General features: G+C 50.8%; 1 protein-coding gene across 1 annotated transcript in view; it reads right to left on the bottom strand.

Annotated features, from left to right (window-relative positions):
- The window catches only part of SEMA6B (semaphorin 6B), a 40,111-nt gene that overhangs the window by 20,664 nt on the left and 569 nt on the right, over positions 1-18,878 (bottom strand). Inside the window, exons 2-6 of the mRNA XM_063147272.1 lie at positions 18,048-18,174; positions 12,814-12,874; positions 10,646-10,708; positions 3,323-3,424; positions 2,169-2,259 (exon numbers count right to left, since the gene is read on the bottom strand). Coding sequence (XP_063003342.1) covers positions 2,169-2,259; positions 3,323-3,424; positions 10,646-10,708; positions 12,814-12,874; positions 18,048-18,174 — 444 coding nt within the window. The remainder of the gene's footprint in view (positions 1-2,168; positions 2,260-3,322; positions 3,425-10,645; positions 10,709-12,813; positions 12,875-18,047; positions 18,175-18,878) is intronic.

Here is an 18,878-nt window from a genome sequence, read left to right as displayed (position 1 = left end):
GAGGCGCAGGGGTTCGTTAATAACACCACGTGGGGGGAATTGGAGCTCGGCCCGCGGGACTTAAAATGGGCGAAGGAAAAGAGAAAGCAAGCGGGTTGCGTGAAGCGATGGGGAAGGAGGCGAAATGAGGACGGAGAAAAAGTCGGATGGATCGGGTGGGGGGGGAAGGAGGAAAGCAATGAGCAGGAAAAGGTGTAGAGTGAGTAAGAAAGAGAGAGAGAGAAAGGGAGGGAGAAAGAAAGTTTAATAACAATTAAGGGTCAAACTTAAAAGATATTTAAGAGCTAGAAGGCGGGCAGGCTATTTGGTCGGCTGTTCTGGTGTCCTGATGTCATCTTTAGCGCCGCGGGATGTCACGGAGTAGGCCAACGTGCCCATTTTACAGATGGGCGACTGAGCCTAAACGCGTAACGAACTGCCAAACTTAGAAGAGGATGAAGGGCCCGGAAAGGGGCGGAACTCCCTAGGACAGCCTTCCTCAACCTGGGGCGCTCCAGATGTGTTGGACTACAACTCCCAGAATGCCCCAGCTGGGGCATTCTGGGAGGTGCAGTCCAACACATCTGGAGCGCCCCAGGTTGAGGAAGGCTGCCCTAGGAGGAAAGGTGCGATGCCACTACCTCACACACAAGGCTTTGACGTGCCCACCTCCCTCAGGCTAAGCACCCCACTTAAATACCGGAGGAAGGGGTAAAAAGAAAAAGTATAACCTTTCCCTTATAGCAGAGGGAAAAGGTAAGGAGATTTGGAAAAGGCTTTTCTGTGAATAGAGCAGGCTGAAGGTTTCATGTAATGCGTTATTATTTATGAACCAATAGAGCAAGGGACACAACCAAACTGACACACGTGGTTTTATGGTAGCAAAATAAAGAAAATGTTTATTGTTATTTACAGTTCTTAGTTCTGAGATATTGTTATCATGATATTGTTATCATGAGGGGAGACATGATAGCACTCTTCAAATGCTTGAAAGGTTGTCACACAGAGGAGGGCCAGGATCTCTTCTCGATCCTCCCAGAGTGCAGGACACGGAATAACGGGCTCAAGTTAAAGGAAGCCAGATTCCAGCTGGACATCAGGAAAAACTTCCTGACTGTTAGAGCAGTGCGACGGTGGAATCAGTTACCTAGGGAGGTTGTGGGCTCTCCCACACTAGAGGCCTTCAAGAGGCAGCTGGACAAGTATCTGTTGGGGATGCTTTAGGGTGGATTTCTGCATTGAGCAGGGGGTTGGACTAGATGGCCTTGTAGGCCCCTTCCAACTCTGCTATTCTATGATTCTATGATTCTTTCAAATTCTATTCAACTCCTGCCTGTTCTTAAGAATACTGGTAGAAACAAATCTAATAACAATCCTTAGTCCCTCTGATCTTCTTTTCACTCACTCCTCACACAACTCCTGTCAAGAAATCACACAGCTAAACACATCTACCCTCCAAACACAATCGCCCACCGAAGCCCCAGAACCACTCAGCCCCCCATATATAGACTCCTCCCCTTTTCCGCAGCATCACCAGCCACACCCACTCAGTCCAACGTTGCGTACTCTCTAGACATAATCATCCAGACATACGCAAGGGAATAGAAATGTCGGTAATGCCACATACTCCCCACGTCTTTTAAAACCCGAATACGGCACGGCCGTGCTTGACACAGGGTTTTGGGAATCTAATCATTTTTTGTATAACCATACAGAGATACTTAACTGTCCTGTAAGGGGGGGGGGGGAAACAAGTTATTAACAATATCCGCTCGCCAAAGTTATAGGCTCAAATGCCAGACCATGAGCTTCGTACTAAATTCAGGTTCAAAAGTCTCATTTTCCAGCTGCGCTTGCAGACTCCCTCTGAGATGGATCGCCGTGCAGATAAAAGTCGGAAAGGAAACTTGTGCATACCCCAACAGGAAACAAAGCTTCACAAAAGTCACTGGGTGATTTTGTTCCAGTCTCCCCCCGACCCCCCCCCCTCTCTCAACCAAGCCTACCCAACAGGGTCGTTGTGAATATAATATTGCCAAAGGGGGAGAAGGAGAGATACCTCCACTGCTGTCTTCACTTCTTGGGAGAAGGGGGTATAAATAGAATTAAAGATATTAAATAGAGCAAGTGTGTGTGTGTATGTGTGTGTGTGTGTGTGTGTGTGATACTTCCCGCCCCACCACACTGACCTGTAAAGAGAGCGACATTGGCGTGTTTCGGATCGTAGGGGCACCGGGCCATGCCGCTGATATTATCGCCTATCAGCTCCAGGGCGTCCATCTGACAGAAAGAGAAGACGGTAAGAAGACCAGCGGACCTCTATAGTGGCTAGAACGTTGAGCTGGAACTTTTTGGAGGGGGAAAGACTACAACTCCTATCAGCCCCAACCAGAATGGCAAATGATCAGAAATGGTAGGAGTTGGAGTCCAAAACTCCTGGAGGGCCCCGGATCGCCCACCCCTGTAGTCTAATTTCAAAATGGGCAGCAAAGGAACCTCACTGACCCTTCCTTCTATCTCTCATCTTCAGGCATGAGTGCCGATCATTTTGGAGGCAAAATGGCCATGCCCACTTGCAAGACGGAGGGGTGAGCAGGTTCGGGGGAACCCAGTGGTTTGCAGAAGTGCGCCCCGCAAAATAGGTTTTTTTAAAAACAAACAAACCCTGAGACGAATATATCAAACATCCCAATGAGGACTGAGCTAAGGACAGAAAAAACAGGATAGAGGGGAAGGCAAATTGAATGGAGCAGGGTTCCCCCAAACTCGTGGTCTCTGGAGGTGCTGGACTTCAACTCCCATCATCCCCAGCCAGCATGGCTGAGGATGATGGGAACTGAAGTCCGACACCTCAGGAGGGTACGAAATTGGGAGAAGGCTGGGACAGATTATCCTGGAATTGGCCACAAATGTGGAGGGGAGATGGAGAAGTTTCTGTTCTGGTCCCATTGAGGAGAGACGTTGCTTTGAGTAGCAGCCAGGAATGTATCTGACACTCCGTGGAAGCTGGTGGCTCTGAATTTGGCGGGGCGGTGAAACCATTCTGGGTTTCAGGCAGAACCAGCAAGAACTCTAAAGGCTATCCAAGGTGTTGAACCCTATCCCCCAAATACCACCTGTCAGGGATGCTTTAGGGTGGATTCCTGCATTGAGCAGGGGGTTGGACTCGATGGCCTTTACTATTCTATGATTCTATGAAATAGGGTCGGCACCTTGGAGAGCTCCTTTGGAGTTCTGGCTGGTTCTGTGTGAAACCCAGATGGCGGATTCACAGAACCGCCAAGAACGGAGTCACCAGCCTCCACTCCCGCCCTGGGTACAGCTCGGATCCCCTGCAACTTACGCTGTAGTTGGCACAGACGGGGTTGAAGGCGTTGGTCCCACACACAAAAAGCATGTTGTTGTTGTGCAAGAGTAGCACTTTGATGAAATTCCGGCATTCTGCCTAGGGAGGAGAAGGGAAGCGATGAGGCCTGCAAAGTGAAAGGCACTCCTCACATGCTCAAGCGTCCGTAACATTGCGTGGCCGGCTCTTGGGCCGAGACGGAAAAGAAGTCTTAAGAGCTACAGCCCAGCACCTCCCTGCCTCCGTTGAAAGCTGGATTCTTTACTCCACTCTTTCCCCACTTTATCCATCGCACCAAACGATGTTCTGGATTGCTAGAATTCTGAACTAGAAACCCCCCCCAAATTTGCACAGATTTCCTCTATAGACTAAAGTGGGCTGATCCAGTCTACTGAAGAAATTTGCGCAAATTCGGAAATTGCTAGAATTCTGAACAGGAACCCCCCTCAAATTTGCACAGATTTCCTCTATAGACTAAAGTGGGCTGATCCAGTCTACTGAAGAAATTTGCGCAAATTAGGAAATTGCTAGAATTCTGAACAGGAACCCTCCAAATTTGCGCAGATTTCTTCTGTAGACTAAAGTGGGCTGATCCAGTCTACGGAAGAAATTTGCACAAATTCAGAAATTGCTAGAATTCTGAACAGGAACCCTCCAAATTTGCACAGATTTCCTCTATAGACTAAAGTGGGCTGATCCAGTCTACTGAAGAAATTTGCGCAAATTTGGAAATTGCTAGAATTCTGAACAGGAACCCCCCTAAAATTTGCACAGATTTCCTCTATAGACTAAAGTGGGCTGATCCAGTCTACTGAAGAAATTTGCGCAAATTAGGAAACCGCTAGGATTCTGAACAGGAAATGCCCCCCAAATTTGCGCAGATTTCCTCTATAGACTAAAGTGGGTCGAACTGGTCTACTGAAGAAATTAGCGCAAATTAGGAAATCGCTAGAATTCTGAACAGGAACCCCCCAAATTTACGAAGATTTCCTCTATAGACCAAAGTGGGCTGATCCAGTCTACTGAAGAAATTTGTGCAAATTAGGAAATGGCTAGAATTCTGAACAGGAAATCCCCCCCAAATTTGCTCAGATTTCCTCTATAGACTAAAATGGGTCGATCCAGTCTACTGAAGAATTTTGCGCAAATTAGGAAATCGCTAGAATCCTGAACAGGAAATGCCCCCAATTTTGCATAGATTTCCTCCGGGGACTAAAACGGGAATGATTCAGTCCACTGAAGAAATTTGTGCAAATTAGGAAGTTTGTGCAAATCGAACTGGGAAGGGGAACAGAATGAGTGTGTGCTTCCCAATTTGCGGATATTTTCATCAGACAAGTGCTCCAGCCATTCTTGAACAATTTTTTTAAATTGCTTTTTTTTTAAAAAAAAAAATCTTTTTAAAAAAACCAAAAACACATTATCATTATTTTTGTTACTTCCTTTTAATAGCAAACCCAGGTGGTGAGTGCCAACAGACATGGACAAAAGCTGGGCCCATTGAGGAATGAGAGCAAGAGCTATCAAGAAGCTTGTGGGACCCAGAGGTTTGCAAAGTACAGAAGAGTCTAACCCCCAATAAACCCCAAAGGTTCACCCCTGCCCCCCAACTCAGCTTAGTATATTTTAGCTCGGGGATGACTGACAGCCAGAAAAGAAAAATGGAAAACTGGAACAGGGTAATGAGCCTTAACTTTATTTGCTTGAGTGTCTTACAATGTATAGTTGCCTGGCTGGCTGGAATCCCCTGTGGGGGAGGGGTCGCCTTTCTGAAGTTGTAGCTGTGCTGCAGCATTTGGTTGCAGCGCGCACTGGTAGAACTGATGGATCGATTTCATTTATTGCATAGTTCTATCTACCGCTTGCCAGGGGGGGGTCCCGAAGCAGAGAAAAGCGCAACATATAATGATAAAAAGACAAGGGGAAAACCCCCATCACTGGTCAACTACAGACACACAGGCTGGGTCAGCCTTCCGGGAACACCGGCATGAAGCAGCGGGTCTGCAGCAGACCGCTAAAAATACAGATGGAAGAGGCCATGTCAGAGGGGAGGGTGTTCCAGAGGGTGGGCGCTGTGACATTCGGGGCGCAATCCTATGGATGTTTAGACAGGAAAAAGTCCTACAACTCCCAGCATGCAACAACCTGGCTGATGCATGCTGGGAGTTGTAGGACTTTCCCCCCCTGTCCTAACATGCATAAGATTGCATCCTAAATGCAATCTTATGCAATCTCACAGACCCTGAGATCTGTGAGTTCTAGATGGGGACAGAAAAGGTGAGGCGATCTCTAAGGTCACCTGGTCCTGAGTTGTTTAGGTTTTCATGTGTTAATGCTGCGGCCTAATTGCTCCCAGGCTCTCTTGCCAGGCAAGCAAGTGGCAGCCACGGGGAGGAGAAGGAGGAGGAGTGTCTGGTGACAACGGTGGGGAGAAGGCAGGCTCATTGAGGGAGGGGGCCTCACACAGGCTATTAGGGCTCCGCTCCGCTCCGATTCAGATCACGAATCCGAAGCGGAGCGACCCGATCCGCCTCTGCCAAAGGCTGAACTAGATAGGGTTGGGGGAGCTGCAGATCAACTGAGGGCCGCGGCCTGCTGTTCCGGTTTGAGGTCTGGCCCTCAGTTGAAGCCTGCACTGGACCGCGACGGAGGCAGGTAAGTGGGGGGAAGGGGGACTTATCTGGCTCCGCTGCTGCAGTCTGTGCAGCGACGGCGGCAGAGCCAGGTAAGGGGGGATGGGGGCTTATTCGGACCCCATTTTGACCCCCCTTCCCCACTTACCTGCCTCTGCCGACTGCCACAGAGCCAAGTAAGTAGGAAAGGGGGGGGGGAAATCTCGAGCCGCCCCTCCGGATCTCGCTCCGAAGCAGAGCGGGGGAGGGTCGGATCGACCCGAAGCGGATCGGCTCGCTCCGAAAGTTGCAGAGCGGGCCATGAAGCGGTTCGTGGGGTCCGTGCACAGCCCTAGAGGGTATCTTGCCCTCAAAAACCTAGGGATGCCACTTGCCACTGTTTCCAGATGACACCTCCCACCGAACACACAATCACAATCCAATCCACCAGACGATTCGGAGCTGGTAAAAGGCGCTTCGTTTTAGCCTCCACCCCCCCCGCTCCCTTTTGGAATGCACAGAGCAAATCCCTCTGTATTCCTTGACAACATCCCTGTAAAGTTGGCCAGTATGGTTCTTCCCAAGGGTCTCATGGGGGCAGGGCTGCTGCATCCAAGGAAGAATCGGGCAGGCTCGGGCAGGATTCGAATTTGGAGCTTTCTGGTTTGTAGCTCTGTCTGCAAGCCATTCCACCAGCAACAACCCACCAACCAACAAAAAACTAACGAACATGTAAGAGCACACCTGCTGAGCCTGGAATGAAGACCCCGTATGAAAAGAAATTCTGCCCCTCCATCCTTCTCCCCGCTCAATGCCTGCTGTAGCGCAGACCTTTGTATTTCTATTGTAGATTTTCATCGCCTCTCTCCGCTTTCTCCCATCCAAGCACCCCTTTTTCTCTCTGTTTCCATGGTTTCGGAGCAGGCCGGCACGGAGAGCAAAAAACCCCAAGTCTTTGAGGAGCCGGGTAGGGTGTTTCTCTCTCTGTCTCTCTCTCCCGCAATCCCTTAATTTCTAGCGTTCTCCTGAAACTGTCATCTCTGCCAATTTGGAAGGCCCAAAAGGCGGCGTTCTGACCATCCAGAAACGGAAAGCACTTCTGAAAACCGAAAACGGGCCCTTGCAAATTACGGATGGCGAATGCATGTCAAAGGCAGTAGGGCCAGGGGCTAGCTAAAAATGGAACAGCACCAGAACCTCAGGGGTCCAGCGGTCTGACGCTGAGAGAGGTCCTCTCTTGTGATGGTGCCAGACTCAATCTGCAGCAACTCTGGCCAATTTGAGGATTTTCTGGTTTGTGTGTGTGTGTGTGTAGGGGGGGAATTTAGCGGCCTTTGGCTACCTATCTCCAAAGGGAGGGCAGGTAAGAAATAATAATAATAATAATAATAATAATAATAATAATAATAATAATAATAATTTCTCAGCCTTAACTCCCCCTTAATAATTCTGATCCTACCCTACAGGGTTGTGGCAACGCATGTAGAGGTAAAATACATGATGGATTTTGGACATTAGATCAATGCACCCAAAAGCAAGATCTAGAGCTATCAGTAATCAGGCTCCCAAACCAGGCTCCGAATGAGCTTTGGGTGGGGTGACCACATGGAAAGGAGGACCGGGCTCCTGCAGCTTTAACTGTTGCGACGAAGAGGGAATTTCAGCAGGTGCTGCATGCCTACAAATGACACTTGCCGAAATTCCCTTTTCTATGCAACTGTTAAGGATACAGGAGCCCTGTCCTCCTTTCCATAGGGTCACCCTAGCTTTGGGGGCTTGGAGGGGCAGTGTGGCATAGTGGTTAGAGAGTTGGACTGGGGAGATCCTTGAGAGCTTCCAGGAGTGCAGGACACGGAATAATGGGCTCAAGTTACAGGACACCAGATGCCGGCTGGACATCAGGAAAAATGTCCTGACCATTAGAGCAGTACGACAGTGGAAGCAGTGACCTAGGGAGGTTGTGGGCTCTCCCACACTAGAGGCCTTCAAGAGGCAGCTGGACAACCATCAGTCAGGGATGCTTTAGGGTGGATTCCTGCACTGAGCAGGGGGTTGGACTCAATGGCCTTAGAGGCCCCTTCCAACTCTACTATTCTATGAAGTCAGATCCGGTCCTTAGAGGAGGCTGCCTGCTGTGTCCCTGGGTGAGTCACAGCCCTGCCCTTGGTTCTGTGCAATCAAGGAGCCTCATTGCTCTAAAGGTAAACCTGCCAATTCTGTCTAGGGAAAGAAGTTCGCTGCTCCAGAGGGCAGGTCTTCCACAACCCGTTGTCCTCCAAATGTGTTAGGCGACACATGTCCCATCTTCCCCATCTGGTGGGAGTTGCAGTCTGGAACACCTGGGGAGCAGCCGTTTGGGAAATGATTCCTGAGAGATTCCGGTCCCAGCTGACTTTACCACCCGGGCCGGGCACAGCTTGTCCCAACGGGTTCGGGGTGCTACGTCAGAAGGACGCAGTAGAGATGGAAGCAGCCTCTGAGCACGCGCAAAGTGCTTTCGTCGTTGAAAAACCGCAGTTGACCCTGGGAGTTCACATTTTGAAGCCGCCCTCTCTGCCCCCTCCCAAACCTCCCTCTTTCTCTGCCTCCGGGGAAACTTCTGCTCACACTGGGCGCCTGGTGTTCGCACGCCTCCCAGCTCCCTGCAACCATTTTATATCAAATGTGATTTATTAGGAGGCTCGTATAATTGGTTTTGTAATTAATTATTTCCGGTCTGTTGATCGGAACAGACACATCTCATAATCGGTGCGAAATCCAATTTCCAGATTCTATTAACGCCTCCCTGGGCTGCGTATGTGGCAGAAGCGTCAACGCTTCCCACGGGACCAGCGATCGGACTCTGGACCAGAGCAGGAAAGCTCATGGGATCTTGGGGGGGGGGGGGCGGAAGGGAAGCATATTTGCAGCTGGGAATGGGTGTGTGCGAACACCTTGCAGCTGAGCTCAGTGTATGTGAAGGCACCTTAGCTTAGCTGCTGATGCTTTCATCTAACCATTTCAAGTTTAGCTGAAAACGGAGAGGACATCACCCACCCACCCATCCCAAAATAGCTCTTCCCTGTGATAATTCAGTGGGACAGTCTATGTCATGGGGCAAAAATACTCTCCCGTTCCTGAGTTTTGCAACTGCGGTGTTGTTACACCGTGAAACCTGGTCCCAAGATCCCTGATTGTGTCGATGAGGTAGGAAGAGCATCCCCTGGTCATGTTCTGCACCCTGGACTCCTGCCAGTTGCCCGACCCTGACGGGCGTGTGAGGCAAGCCGCCAGACTCTGGGCGCCCCGCAAGAGCACGCATCTTTCTCTTTTTTGGGCCTGCGAACCATAATTTGCGCAAAACTGCAGCTGGGAATATTTACGGAAATTGCGGCCCGAAATAGCACAAATTGCGTAACTTTGCAGAAGCGCAGGGCTGTTTACGCCCGCCGTTCCGCAGCGGCGATGTTGTGCAGAGCCCCAATTTCCGTAAAGATTCCCAGCTGCGATTTTGTGCTGTCAAGGATAAAAAGCACTTTGGTTGTAAGGCGACTCTGGTTTATTGTGCGCAATACAGCTGTTTGGGGAGAGTCCTGCAGACAAAGAACATATCTGCCGGCATTGTGAAAAGCAGTAGGGCTGTGCACGGACCCCCCCCCGATTCATTCGGCGCCCGATCCACAAATTCCGGATCGGGCCCGCTCTGCCCCTCGTTGATCCACCTATGGTCCGCTGAGGAGCTCCGGATCTGAATCGGAGCTCCACAGTGGCGCTACCGCCACCAGGTAAGGCCCCCCCTCCCTCCTTACCTGCGTCCGTCACGTTCCGGCAGCTGCGTCATGTTAAGCCGAGGCTCAAAGCAGAAGGGCAGGCCACAGTTGCAGCCTGGTCTTCCGGTTTGAGCCTCAGCCTCAGTTGAAGCCACCGCCGGACCGCGACAGAAGCAGGTAAGCCCCCCTCCCTTCTGCCCCCTTACCTGGCTCTGCCGCCATCATCACACGGACTGCAGCAGCACCAGGTAAGCCCCCCACTTACCTTTTTTTCGGAGCAACAGATCGAGGCGAAGGATCCGCTTGGTCTCAATCTTCTCCGCCTCGATCCGCAGCCCCCCCGCGACCCGCTTCGTCTCCGCCTTTGTCGGAGGCGAATCAGGTCGCCTCGCGATTGCTTCTACGCTCCGAAACGAAGCGGAGCACAGCCCTAAAAAGCAGGCATATTTATACACAGCAGCATCTTAACCGATGAGCAGCGAATTGGGATTTGCACATTAAAAAAAAAAAACCCCTGGGAAAATGCAGGTTTGTGCAACTCAGCACACACTGAGACGAGCCAGCTTCCGAAGGGGTGTGTGTGTGTGCCGAGCTGGTGAAAATGCACCAAGTTCCACCCCAAACCGGATTCTTCCACTATCCCTAGTAAGTAGTACAGCATAAATTTTGATGGCAATTTTTCCTGTCTTCTGCTGCTTGTAACTTCGCTGTTTCTCCTACAAACGGCATGGAATTTGCAGACATTCTACTATTCCTATTCCTGCCCCCGGGCATCATAATTGCCAAATTTCAGGCAGATAAACCAGAGAGCCCCCATTTGGGAGGCAACTAAAAGAGGAAAGAAGAGAAAATGAAATAACATCCTACAAGTGTCTCGTGATTTGCAACGGAGGCCCAGTTTGCCTTCTGCTGCCTATAACTTTGACATTTTCCACCAGGACAGAGTGAAATTAGCTTACCTCGTGTTTTCCCTTCATCCGACAGATGTTGATATCATGTTGGTTTGACGTCCAGGTTAGTTTCTGTGTGAAATCGAAAACAACAGAGGAGTTTCAGATTTTAAAAAGGGTGGCAAAAGGATCTGTACATGCAGACAATGGTGCAGCCCTGAAACATAGGCATGTGAAAGGGGTGTGCCGGATGTGCCCAGGCACACCCTAATGTCTCAAGCAATAAGCGTCATATTGAGGGGGGCATTGAGTAGATATAATAGGGATAAATGCCAAGTTCTACATTTAGGAAATAGAAACCAAATGCACAGTTACAAGATGGGGGATACTTGGCTCAGCAACACTACAAATGAGAAGGATCTTGGAATTGTTGTAGATCGCAAGCTGAATATGAGCCAGCAGTGCGATATGGCTGCAAGAAAGGCAAATGCTATTTTGGGCTGCATTAATAGAAGTAGAGCTTCCAAATCGTGTGAGGTACTGGTTCCTCTCTATTCGGCCCTGGTTAGGCCTCATCTGGAGTATTGCGTCCAGTTCTGGGCTCCACAATTCAAGAAGGATGCAGATAAGGTGGAGCGTGTTCAGAGGAGGGCAACCAGGGTGATCAGGGGTCTGGAAACAAAGCCCTATGAAGAGAGACTGAAAGAACTGGGCAGGTTTAGCCTGGAGAAGAGAAGATTGAAGGGAGACATGAGAGCACTCTTCAAAGACTTGAAAGGTTGTCACACGGAGGAGGGCCAGGATCTCTTCTTGATCCTCCCAGAGTGCAGGACACGGAATAACGGGCTCAAGTTACAGGAAGCCAGATTCCATCTGGACATCAGGAAAAACCTCCTGATTGTTAGAGCAGTACGACAATGGAACCAGTGACCTAGGGAGGTTGTGGGCTCTCCCACCCTAGAGGCCTTCAAGAGGCAGCTGGACAACCACCTGTCAGGGCTGCTTTAGGGTGGATTCCTGCATTGAGCAGGGGGTTGGACTAGATGGCCTTGTAGGACCCTTCCAACTCTGCTATTCTATGATTCTATGATTCTATGATTCTACAGTGGGAACGGTCCACGAGCTGCCCTCTGGCTGTTCTGCTGCCGCCACCCCTGACAACATACCGTTGCTCCCGGCCTCATCTTGATCCGGGCCCTTCTGAGAAGTCCTGATCATCCCATTTTTTGCCATCTCGTTCCCCACCCCCCAATGATTTTTTTTTAAAGCGCTTGAAAATTTTCAAAAAGAAACATCTTTGAAATGAAGTCCTTGATGAAGAGTGCAATTTAAATGTACCACCTGTACGCATCTACTGGAAAGATGATAAAACAAATGTTATCGCTGTAAACTTTACTGGTAAACCTCCAGATGGGGGGAGGGGCAGGACTTGGGAAGGGGGAGGGCACCAATGGAGGGAACCCAAGCCTCTGGGGACCAGACAGAAACCCTCCACAGGCCAGATTACACCCACAGGCAGGAAGTTGCAAAATCCTGCTGTAAAGGGACCAGCCTTTGCATCACAACAGTTAAAGCTGCAGGAGCCCTGCCCTCTTTTTAAATCTGGTCACTCTAGTATAGCTCCTGCAGCTTTAACTGTTGTGATGAAGAGGGAATTTCCCCAGGTTCTATATATATATATATATACAAATGACACCTGCTGAAATTCCCTTTTCTATGCAACTGTTAAAGATACAGGAGCCCTGTCCTCCTTTCCATAGGGTCACCCTAGTCCTGCCGCCCACCCGGCTTCGGACCTTTCCCCCACTGCAGTAATGGCAGCCACCATGCTGATGGCGACCTTAGAGGCCCCATAAACGCCCTTGCGTTTTTGGGGGCCTTTAAGGCCATCATCGGTTCAGGGTGCAAAGCGCACTTTCCAGACACCCTGGAAAGTGCGCAATTTCCCTAGACTTGGAGAAATTGCGTGCTTCTACTCCGTGCCGATGGGGTCCTTAAAGGAGCGGAGGGAAAGGGCATGATCTGGAAGCCGGGGCAGACCCCCTGCCCAAATTCTCTTGGGGAAGCACTCAGCCATGGGTCCATTCCAGCCCTGGGAGCATCCACCTGGGCCCAGGAGGGCTAGACGCAGCCCTCACAGATGTTCGCTGCCTCCCTATGGTCGTCACCGTTTCCCCAAGCTCAACAGCAAAAGATTGGCTTCAGGACCCCTTCCTGCTTCAGGGTTTTCCACTTACCCGATGGTAGCGCATCTCGCCAGCTGAGGCAGGTTCCAAGCTGATGCGGTACAAGCTATCCCTAAGTTGGAAAAAAAGAAGGGAGGGGGAGAGAAAAAGACAAATTGAGGGAAACCCCCAGGAGAGGGAAGCATTCTTCTGCTTTTTCAAGTTTGCAAGGTTTCCTTAAAAACAAACGTCTTCGTATTCCTCCGGCTTGTTTGTTTCTTTAATTTACCGAAACAACAGCGCAGCGCCGGGTTCCCGGAATACGCCAGAGCGATCGCGGGCACGAGGAAGCGAAGCGTGAATCGGCAAAGCCCGACTCTGCCGAAGTCCTCCGAACTCGAACGCAGAGGTTGCTCTGCTCCAGTCTGGGAGCATTGTTTCCCCCCTTCTTTTCACGGGAAACCCCGTGCAAATTGTTATGCACGGTTTCCCAAATGCAGGCGCCAGTTCCGTATGTCTTTGAAACGTACGCGTTCTCCTCCCATTGATGAAAGTGCATCAAGAACATAAGAAGTGCCCTGCTGGATCGGAATCATAGACTCAAAGAATAGTAGAGTTGGAAGGGGCCTACAAGGCCATCGAGTCCAACCCCCTGCTCAATGCAGGAATCCACCCTCAAGCATCCCTGACAGATGCTTGTCCAGCTGCCTCTTGAAGGCCTCTAGTGTGGGAGAGCCCACCACCTCCCTAGGTCACTGGTTCCATTGTCGTACTGCTCTAACAGTCAGGAAGTTTTTCCGGATGTCCAGCTGGAATCTGGCTTCCTTTAACTTGAGCCTGTTATTCCGTCCCGTTATTCGACCTGAAACTCATTTTGTCCCTGGGTGTATATTATGAAGGGTGTGTGTGAAAAAAAGATGCAGAAGGCTTTGAGGGAAACCAAAGCAGAGGGATCGTTGTCTAGACCTCATTCCGTTGGCCAAGGTCTCAGCAAAGCATGCCGGAACAATGGCCTCGCTCTTCATCAAATCTCTCTCGGGACTCACAAGTCCCTTGCTCACAGGCCTATTTCTTTCAAGGTTAGTGCTTTGATTCTCCAAATCCTGGGGGAGAAGGGAAAGGGTGTCGTGCCCCAATAATGCCGCAGGCCAGGGTCCCAAATCCAGCGGTGAGGCAGCGCAGTGTAGTGGTTAAAGCCTTGCACTGGCATTGAGGGGATCACCACCAATTGGGATGGCTTTAAAAAGGGAGTTGTATTATTATTATTATTATTATTATTATTATTATTATTATTATTATTATTATTATTAATTTTGTTCTGTTTAAAGGGTAAAAGGCAGCATGAAATCCGGGCACAGAGGATTTGGGTTGCCCTGCAATGCCCCCCACCCCCAAGAATGGATGTTCCGGGGGGGGGGGTTGGACATGGGAGGAGGAACGCCTCCTCCCTTATGTACCTGCCCAGACCGTAAGATCATCTACAGGAGCCCTTCTCTGTGAGCCCCTGCCAAAGGAAGTGAGGCAGGTGGCTACTAGGAGGAGGGCTTTCTCCGCTGTGGCACCCCGGTTGTGGAATGAGCTCCCCAGAGAGGTCCGCCTGGCGCCTACACTGTATTCCTTTCATCGCCAACTGAAGACCTTTTTATTCTCTCAGTATTTTAACACTTAATTTTAACTTAATTTTAAATCTGTTTTAACTCTGTATTTTAATCTTATATCAATTTTGCTGCGTGGTTTTATCCTGGTTGTGCTTTTAATACCGTATTTTGTAATTGTGCTTTTAACCTGTTGGTTGTTTTACTGTGGTTTTAATTTTTGTGAACCGCCCCAGAGAGCTTCGGCTATTGGGCGGTATAAAAATGTAATCAATCAATCAATAAATAAATAGTGGTGACAGCACTGGGAAATGTTAGGGTAACGGCATTTGCCCAAAGTTGCCGTGGGCTGGCATGGGGCTTGAAACCTTGAAGCTCCTGTTCTGATGGTACAATGACACCGTCGCACTGCTCAAACTTCCTGACTGTTAGAGCAGTGCGACGGTGGAACCAGTGACCTAGGGAGGTGGTGGGCTCTCCCACACTAGAGGCCTTCAAGAGGCAGCTGGACAACCACCTGTCAGGGATGCTTTAGGGTGGATTCCTGCATTGAGCAGGGGGTTGGACTAGATGGCCTTGTAGGCCCCTTCCAACTCTGCTATTCTATGATTCTATGATCAGGAAAAACTTCCTGACTGTTAGAGCAGTGCGACAATGTAATCAGTTACCTAGGGAGGTTGTGGGCTCTCCCACACTGGAGGCCTTCAAGAGGCAGCTGGACAACCCTCTGTCAGGGATGCTTTAGGGTGGATTCCTGCATTGAGCAGGGGGTTGGACTAGATGGCCTTGTAGGCCCCTTCCAACTCTGCTATTCCATGATTCTATGATTCTATTTCTCTCCCCCGAGTCATCTGAAGCAAAGCCTAGGAAAGCTGAGGCTGCCTGCTGCTCCCGGCCTAGCGAAGGCAGCGCTCTGTTTACAAATGGGACGGCCGTGCTTCATTACCCTACCATCTGATGCGCGCAGCCCGGAGTTTAAAAGTCCCATTAAAAAACGTAAATAGATAAAAATTACATAGCCAGAACCAGATTTATGATGTGCGAGGCTCAGGGTGGGATGCCGCAGGCAAGGCTGGTGAGGGGGGGCGGGAGAGGACGGGAAAACGGGAGAGTCAACGGAGGAGAAATCTCTATCCGTGCCTGAAGGGGAATCCCGAGAGGTTTCCCGCGGAAAAGGGTTTTAGCGCTCTCTCGGGGAAAACCCTGAAATGGTCACAATTTCAGCTGCTGGTTGTGCCGGCTCTACCCACGGAGGTGTGGGGGCATTGTCCGAGGTGCCAGATTTGGAGGGAGAAGCTGGCTTTACTGGACACGTCGATTCTGGTCCTAGGAGGGGCGCTTCCAGCCAAGGGGTTTTCCCCATGAAGGGGGGGTCACCACTCTCACGCCACCGAGTCCGGGAGATGGGGGAGAAGGAGCCCTGTTGCGAGAGACGCAACAAGGCACTAGGCTTCATCGCACATGCTCTCCAGAGAGGGGGATGATGGGAACTTATGGTAAACGCTCGAAATCTCCCAGCTGACCCGCCATCGCTAATTTACTTTGCTTTCCTCTTTTTTGTTTTGGTACTTCCGGTGGGCTGCAGGTTGCTATGGCGATGCAGCAGGCCGCAAGCTCAGCCATGCTGGCTGCAGACTTGGGCTTCAGGCCCCTTTCGCTCTAACAAAGATTTAATGCTTTGTTAATGCGGTCACAACTATAGCTCGGAGTGACGGCTGTCACTCCCACCTATACGCACCCATTTGCACAGACAGGCATGGACATACTGGGTCCATAAAGGATATTATAGAGCTGGAAAAAGTGAAGAAAAGGGCAACTCAAATGATGAAGGGGCTAGAGGGAAGGTGACATCAACTGGGATTATTTAGCTTCAGGGGGTGGGTGGGAAAGGCTGAGGGGAGACATGATTGAGGTGTACAAAATGATGCCTGGTGTGGAGAATGTGGACTCAAAATACCAGAAGCCCAAATGGGTCATCCCATGAAGTTGGTTGGTGGGAGATCCAGGAGAAATAAATAGCACATAGTTAAATTATAGAACTCACTACCACAAGATGTGGTGATGGCCACCAATTTGGATGGCTTTCAAAGGGGTGGTGGTGGATAAATTCCTGGAGGAGAAGGCTATCCATGGCTAGTAACCCTGATGGTTGTGTGCTATCTCCAGTATTCGAGGCAGTAAGCCTGTGTGCACCAGTTGCTGGGGAACATGGGTGGGAGCAGGGCCGGCGCTTCCATAGAGGCCAGTTAGGCGGCCGCCTAGAGCGCCAAGGTAAGGGGGCGCCAAACGGCGCACCCGGAAGTCGCCCTCCCACTCCCAGAGCCGCTCTGGCTGAGTGAGGGCACCTTCCGGGTGCGCCGTTCCGAAGCCTTCCGCCCTGCTCCCCAGAGTCCCTGGCTTGGCTTCAGCTGGGCGCCCGCCCTGCAGCCGAAGCCAACCTAGGACACTGGGGGGCGGGGATGGGCGGCTCCATGTTCTGACTTCCGGCGCACGCTGGACTTCAGAACGTGGAGCCGTCTGAGTGGCCCCCCCCTAGCTTCCCGGCTTGGTTTCGGCTGGGGGCTCCCAGCCAAACCCAAGCCGGGATGCTGGGGAGAGGGAAGGAACGGCTCAACGTTCTGCCCCCGCCCCCTTACCTGCCTCCATCATGGTCCATCGCAAGCTTCAATTGAGGCCCCAGTTGAAGCTGGAAGAGAAGGCCGTGGCGTCTTCCGGCTTCAAGCTGGAGCCTCAATTGAAGCCCGTGATGGACCACGATGGACACAGGTAAGCCCCCCTCTCCCCTGCCCCCTTACCTGGCTCTGCTGCCGCACAGACTGTGGCAGCAGCGGCAGAGCCAGGTAAGCGAAACTCCCCCCACCCCCTTACCTGCCTCCCCCCTGCCCCCTTACCTGGCTCCATTGCCGTCACCGCACGGACTGCAGCAGCGGCAGGTGAGTTCCCCTCCCCCCACTTACCTGAACCACTTCACCTCGACCCGCAGCCCCCTGACCCGATTCGTCTACACCTTTGTTGGAGGCGAATCAGGCCACTCCGCTATCGCTTCTCCAAAGCGAAGCGAAGCGGATCACAGCCCAACTTTGGATGATTAGGTCACACAACCTGGGCGAAAAGTTCCATCTCCCACGCTGGACGTGATGGGCCCTTGGTCCATCTGACCTACCACTGGCAACTCATGCGCACACAACTATTATTATTGTTATTTATTTAGAGTATTTTTATCCCACGCCTCAGCCAAAAAGGCTCTCGGAGCGGCTTACAATTGATTAGTAAAGAAGACAGTCCCTGCCCTCAGGCTTACATTCTAACTAGCCCTTAAGTTCCAGTCCTGCTGTAGCCCCAAGTCGCTACACATCAAGACGTACAAGAATTTTGTTTCAGAACTCGTCCCTGAAATGCAAATCCATCTTTGGGGGGCCAAGCTCACCTAGTCCTGAACTTACGTTCGGAAAATGCACTGGTTAGGGGAAAAAATGCGCATTTCCAAAAGAAAAGACTACATATTCCCACTCTTTAGTTAAGGTGGGAAAGGTCTGTGTTTTGCGTGCACCTAAATGCACATTTAACCCACTTGAACAACACCCAAAAGCTCTCCTTTGGAAACAATCCCTCCATCCCGAGCGACGCTCCAAATTTCTGTGAAAAAAATATGCTAGACCTGTTGACGTCTCAGCAGCGTCCGCCCCAAACGGTGGCACAGTCGGGACTTACCTGTCTCCTATGAACAAGGTCCTATTGAATGTCAGTATCCGTTGGATGTTGAGGCGCTCCGCTCCGCCGTCTTGGCTGGAGAACCGCCCTACCCCGTTCCCCACGAAGACCGAATACTGCTTCACATCTGTGGGAAACCGGGAAAAGACAGGTAGGGGACATAGGCGGGCGCAGCACATTTCGTTAGGGTGTGCAGCCAGGGAATTATTTCTTTTTAAAAAGTGTCCAGTTCTGGGCTCCACAATTCAAGAAGGATGCAGACAAGCTGGAGCGTGTTCAGAGGAGGGCAACCAGGATGATCAGGGGTCTGGAAACAAAGCCCTAGGAAGAGAGACTGAATCAACTGGGCATGTTTAGCCTGGAGAAGAGAAGATTGAGGGGAGACCTGATAGCACTCTTCAAATGCTTGAAAGGTTGTCACACAGAGGAGGGCCAGGATCTCTTCTCGATCGTCCCAGAGTGCAGGACACGGAATAATGGGCTCAAGTTAAAGGAAGCCAGATACCAGATGGACATCAGGAATAACTTCCTGACTGTTAGAGCAGTACGACAATGGAATCAGTTGCCTGGTGAGGTGGTGGCCTCTCCCACACTAGAGGCATTCAAGAGGCAGCTGGACAACCATCTGTCAGGGATGCTTTAAGGTGGATTCCTGCATTGAGCAGGGGGTTGGACTAGATGGCCTTGTAGGCCCCTTCCAACTCTGCTATTCTATGATTCTATGATTCTATGAATACTCAGTGATAAGTATCATCAGCTCCAGCAGAGGCCGAGTGGCTGAGGGGTGGTGGCGGCTCCTAGCAGAGAGATTCCTTTTTGCTCCTTCTGCCT

This window comes from Elgaria multicarinata, chromosome 23 (genome assembly GCF_023053635.1).
Source record: "Elgaria multicarinata webbii isolate HBS135686 ecotype San Diego chromosome 23, rElgMul1.1.pri, whole genome shotgun sequence".
Lineage (NCBI taxonomy): Eukaryota > Metazoa > Chordata > Lepidosauria > Squamata > Anguidae > Elgaria > Elgaria multicarinata.
Note: the sequence above shows the minus strand (reverse complement) of the source record. Positions and strands in the feature narration are given on the sequence as shown.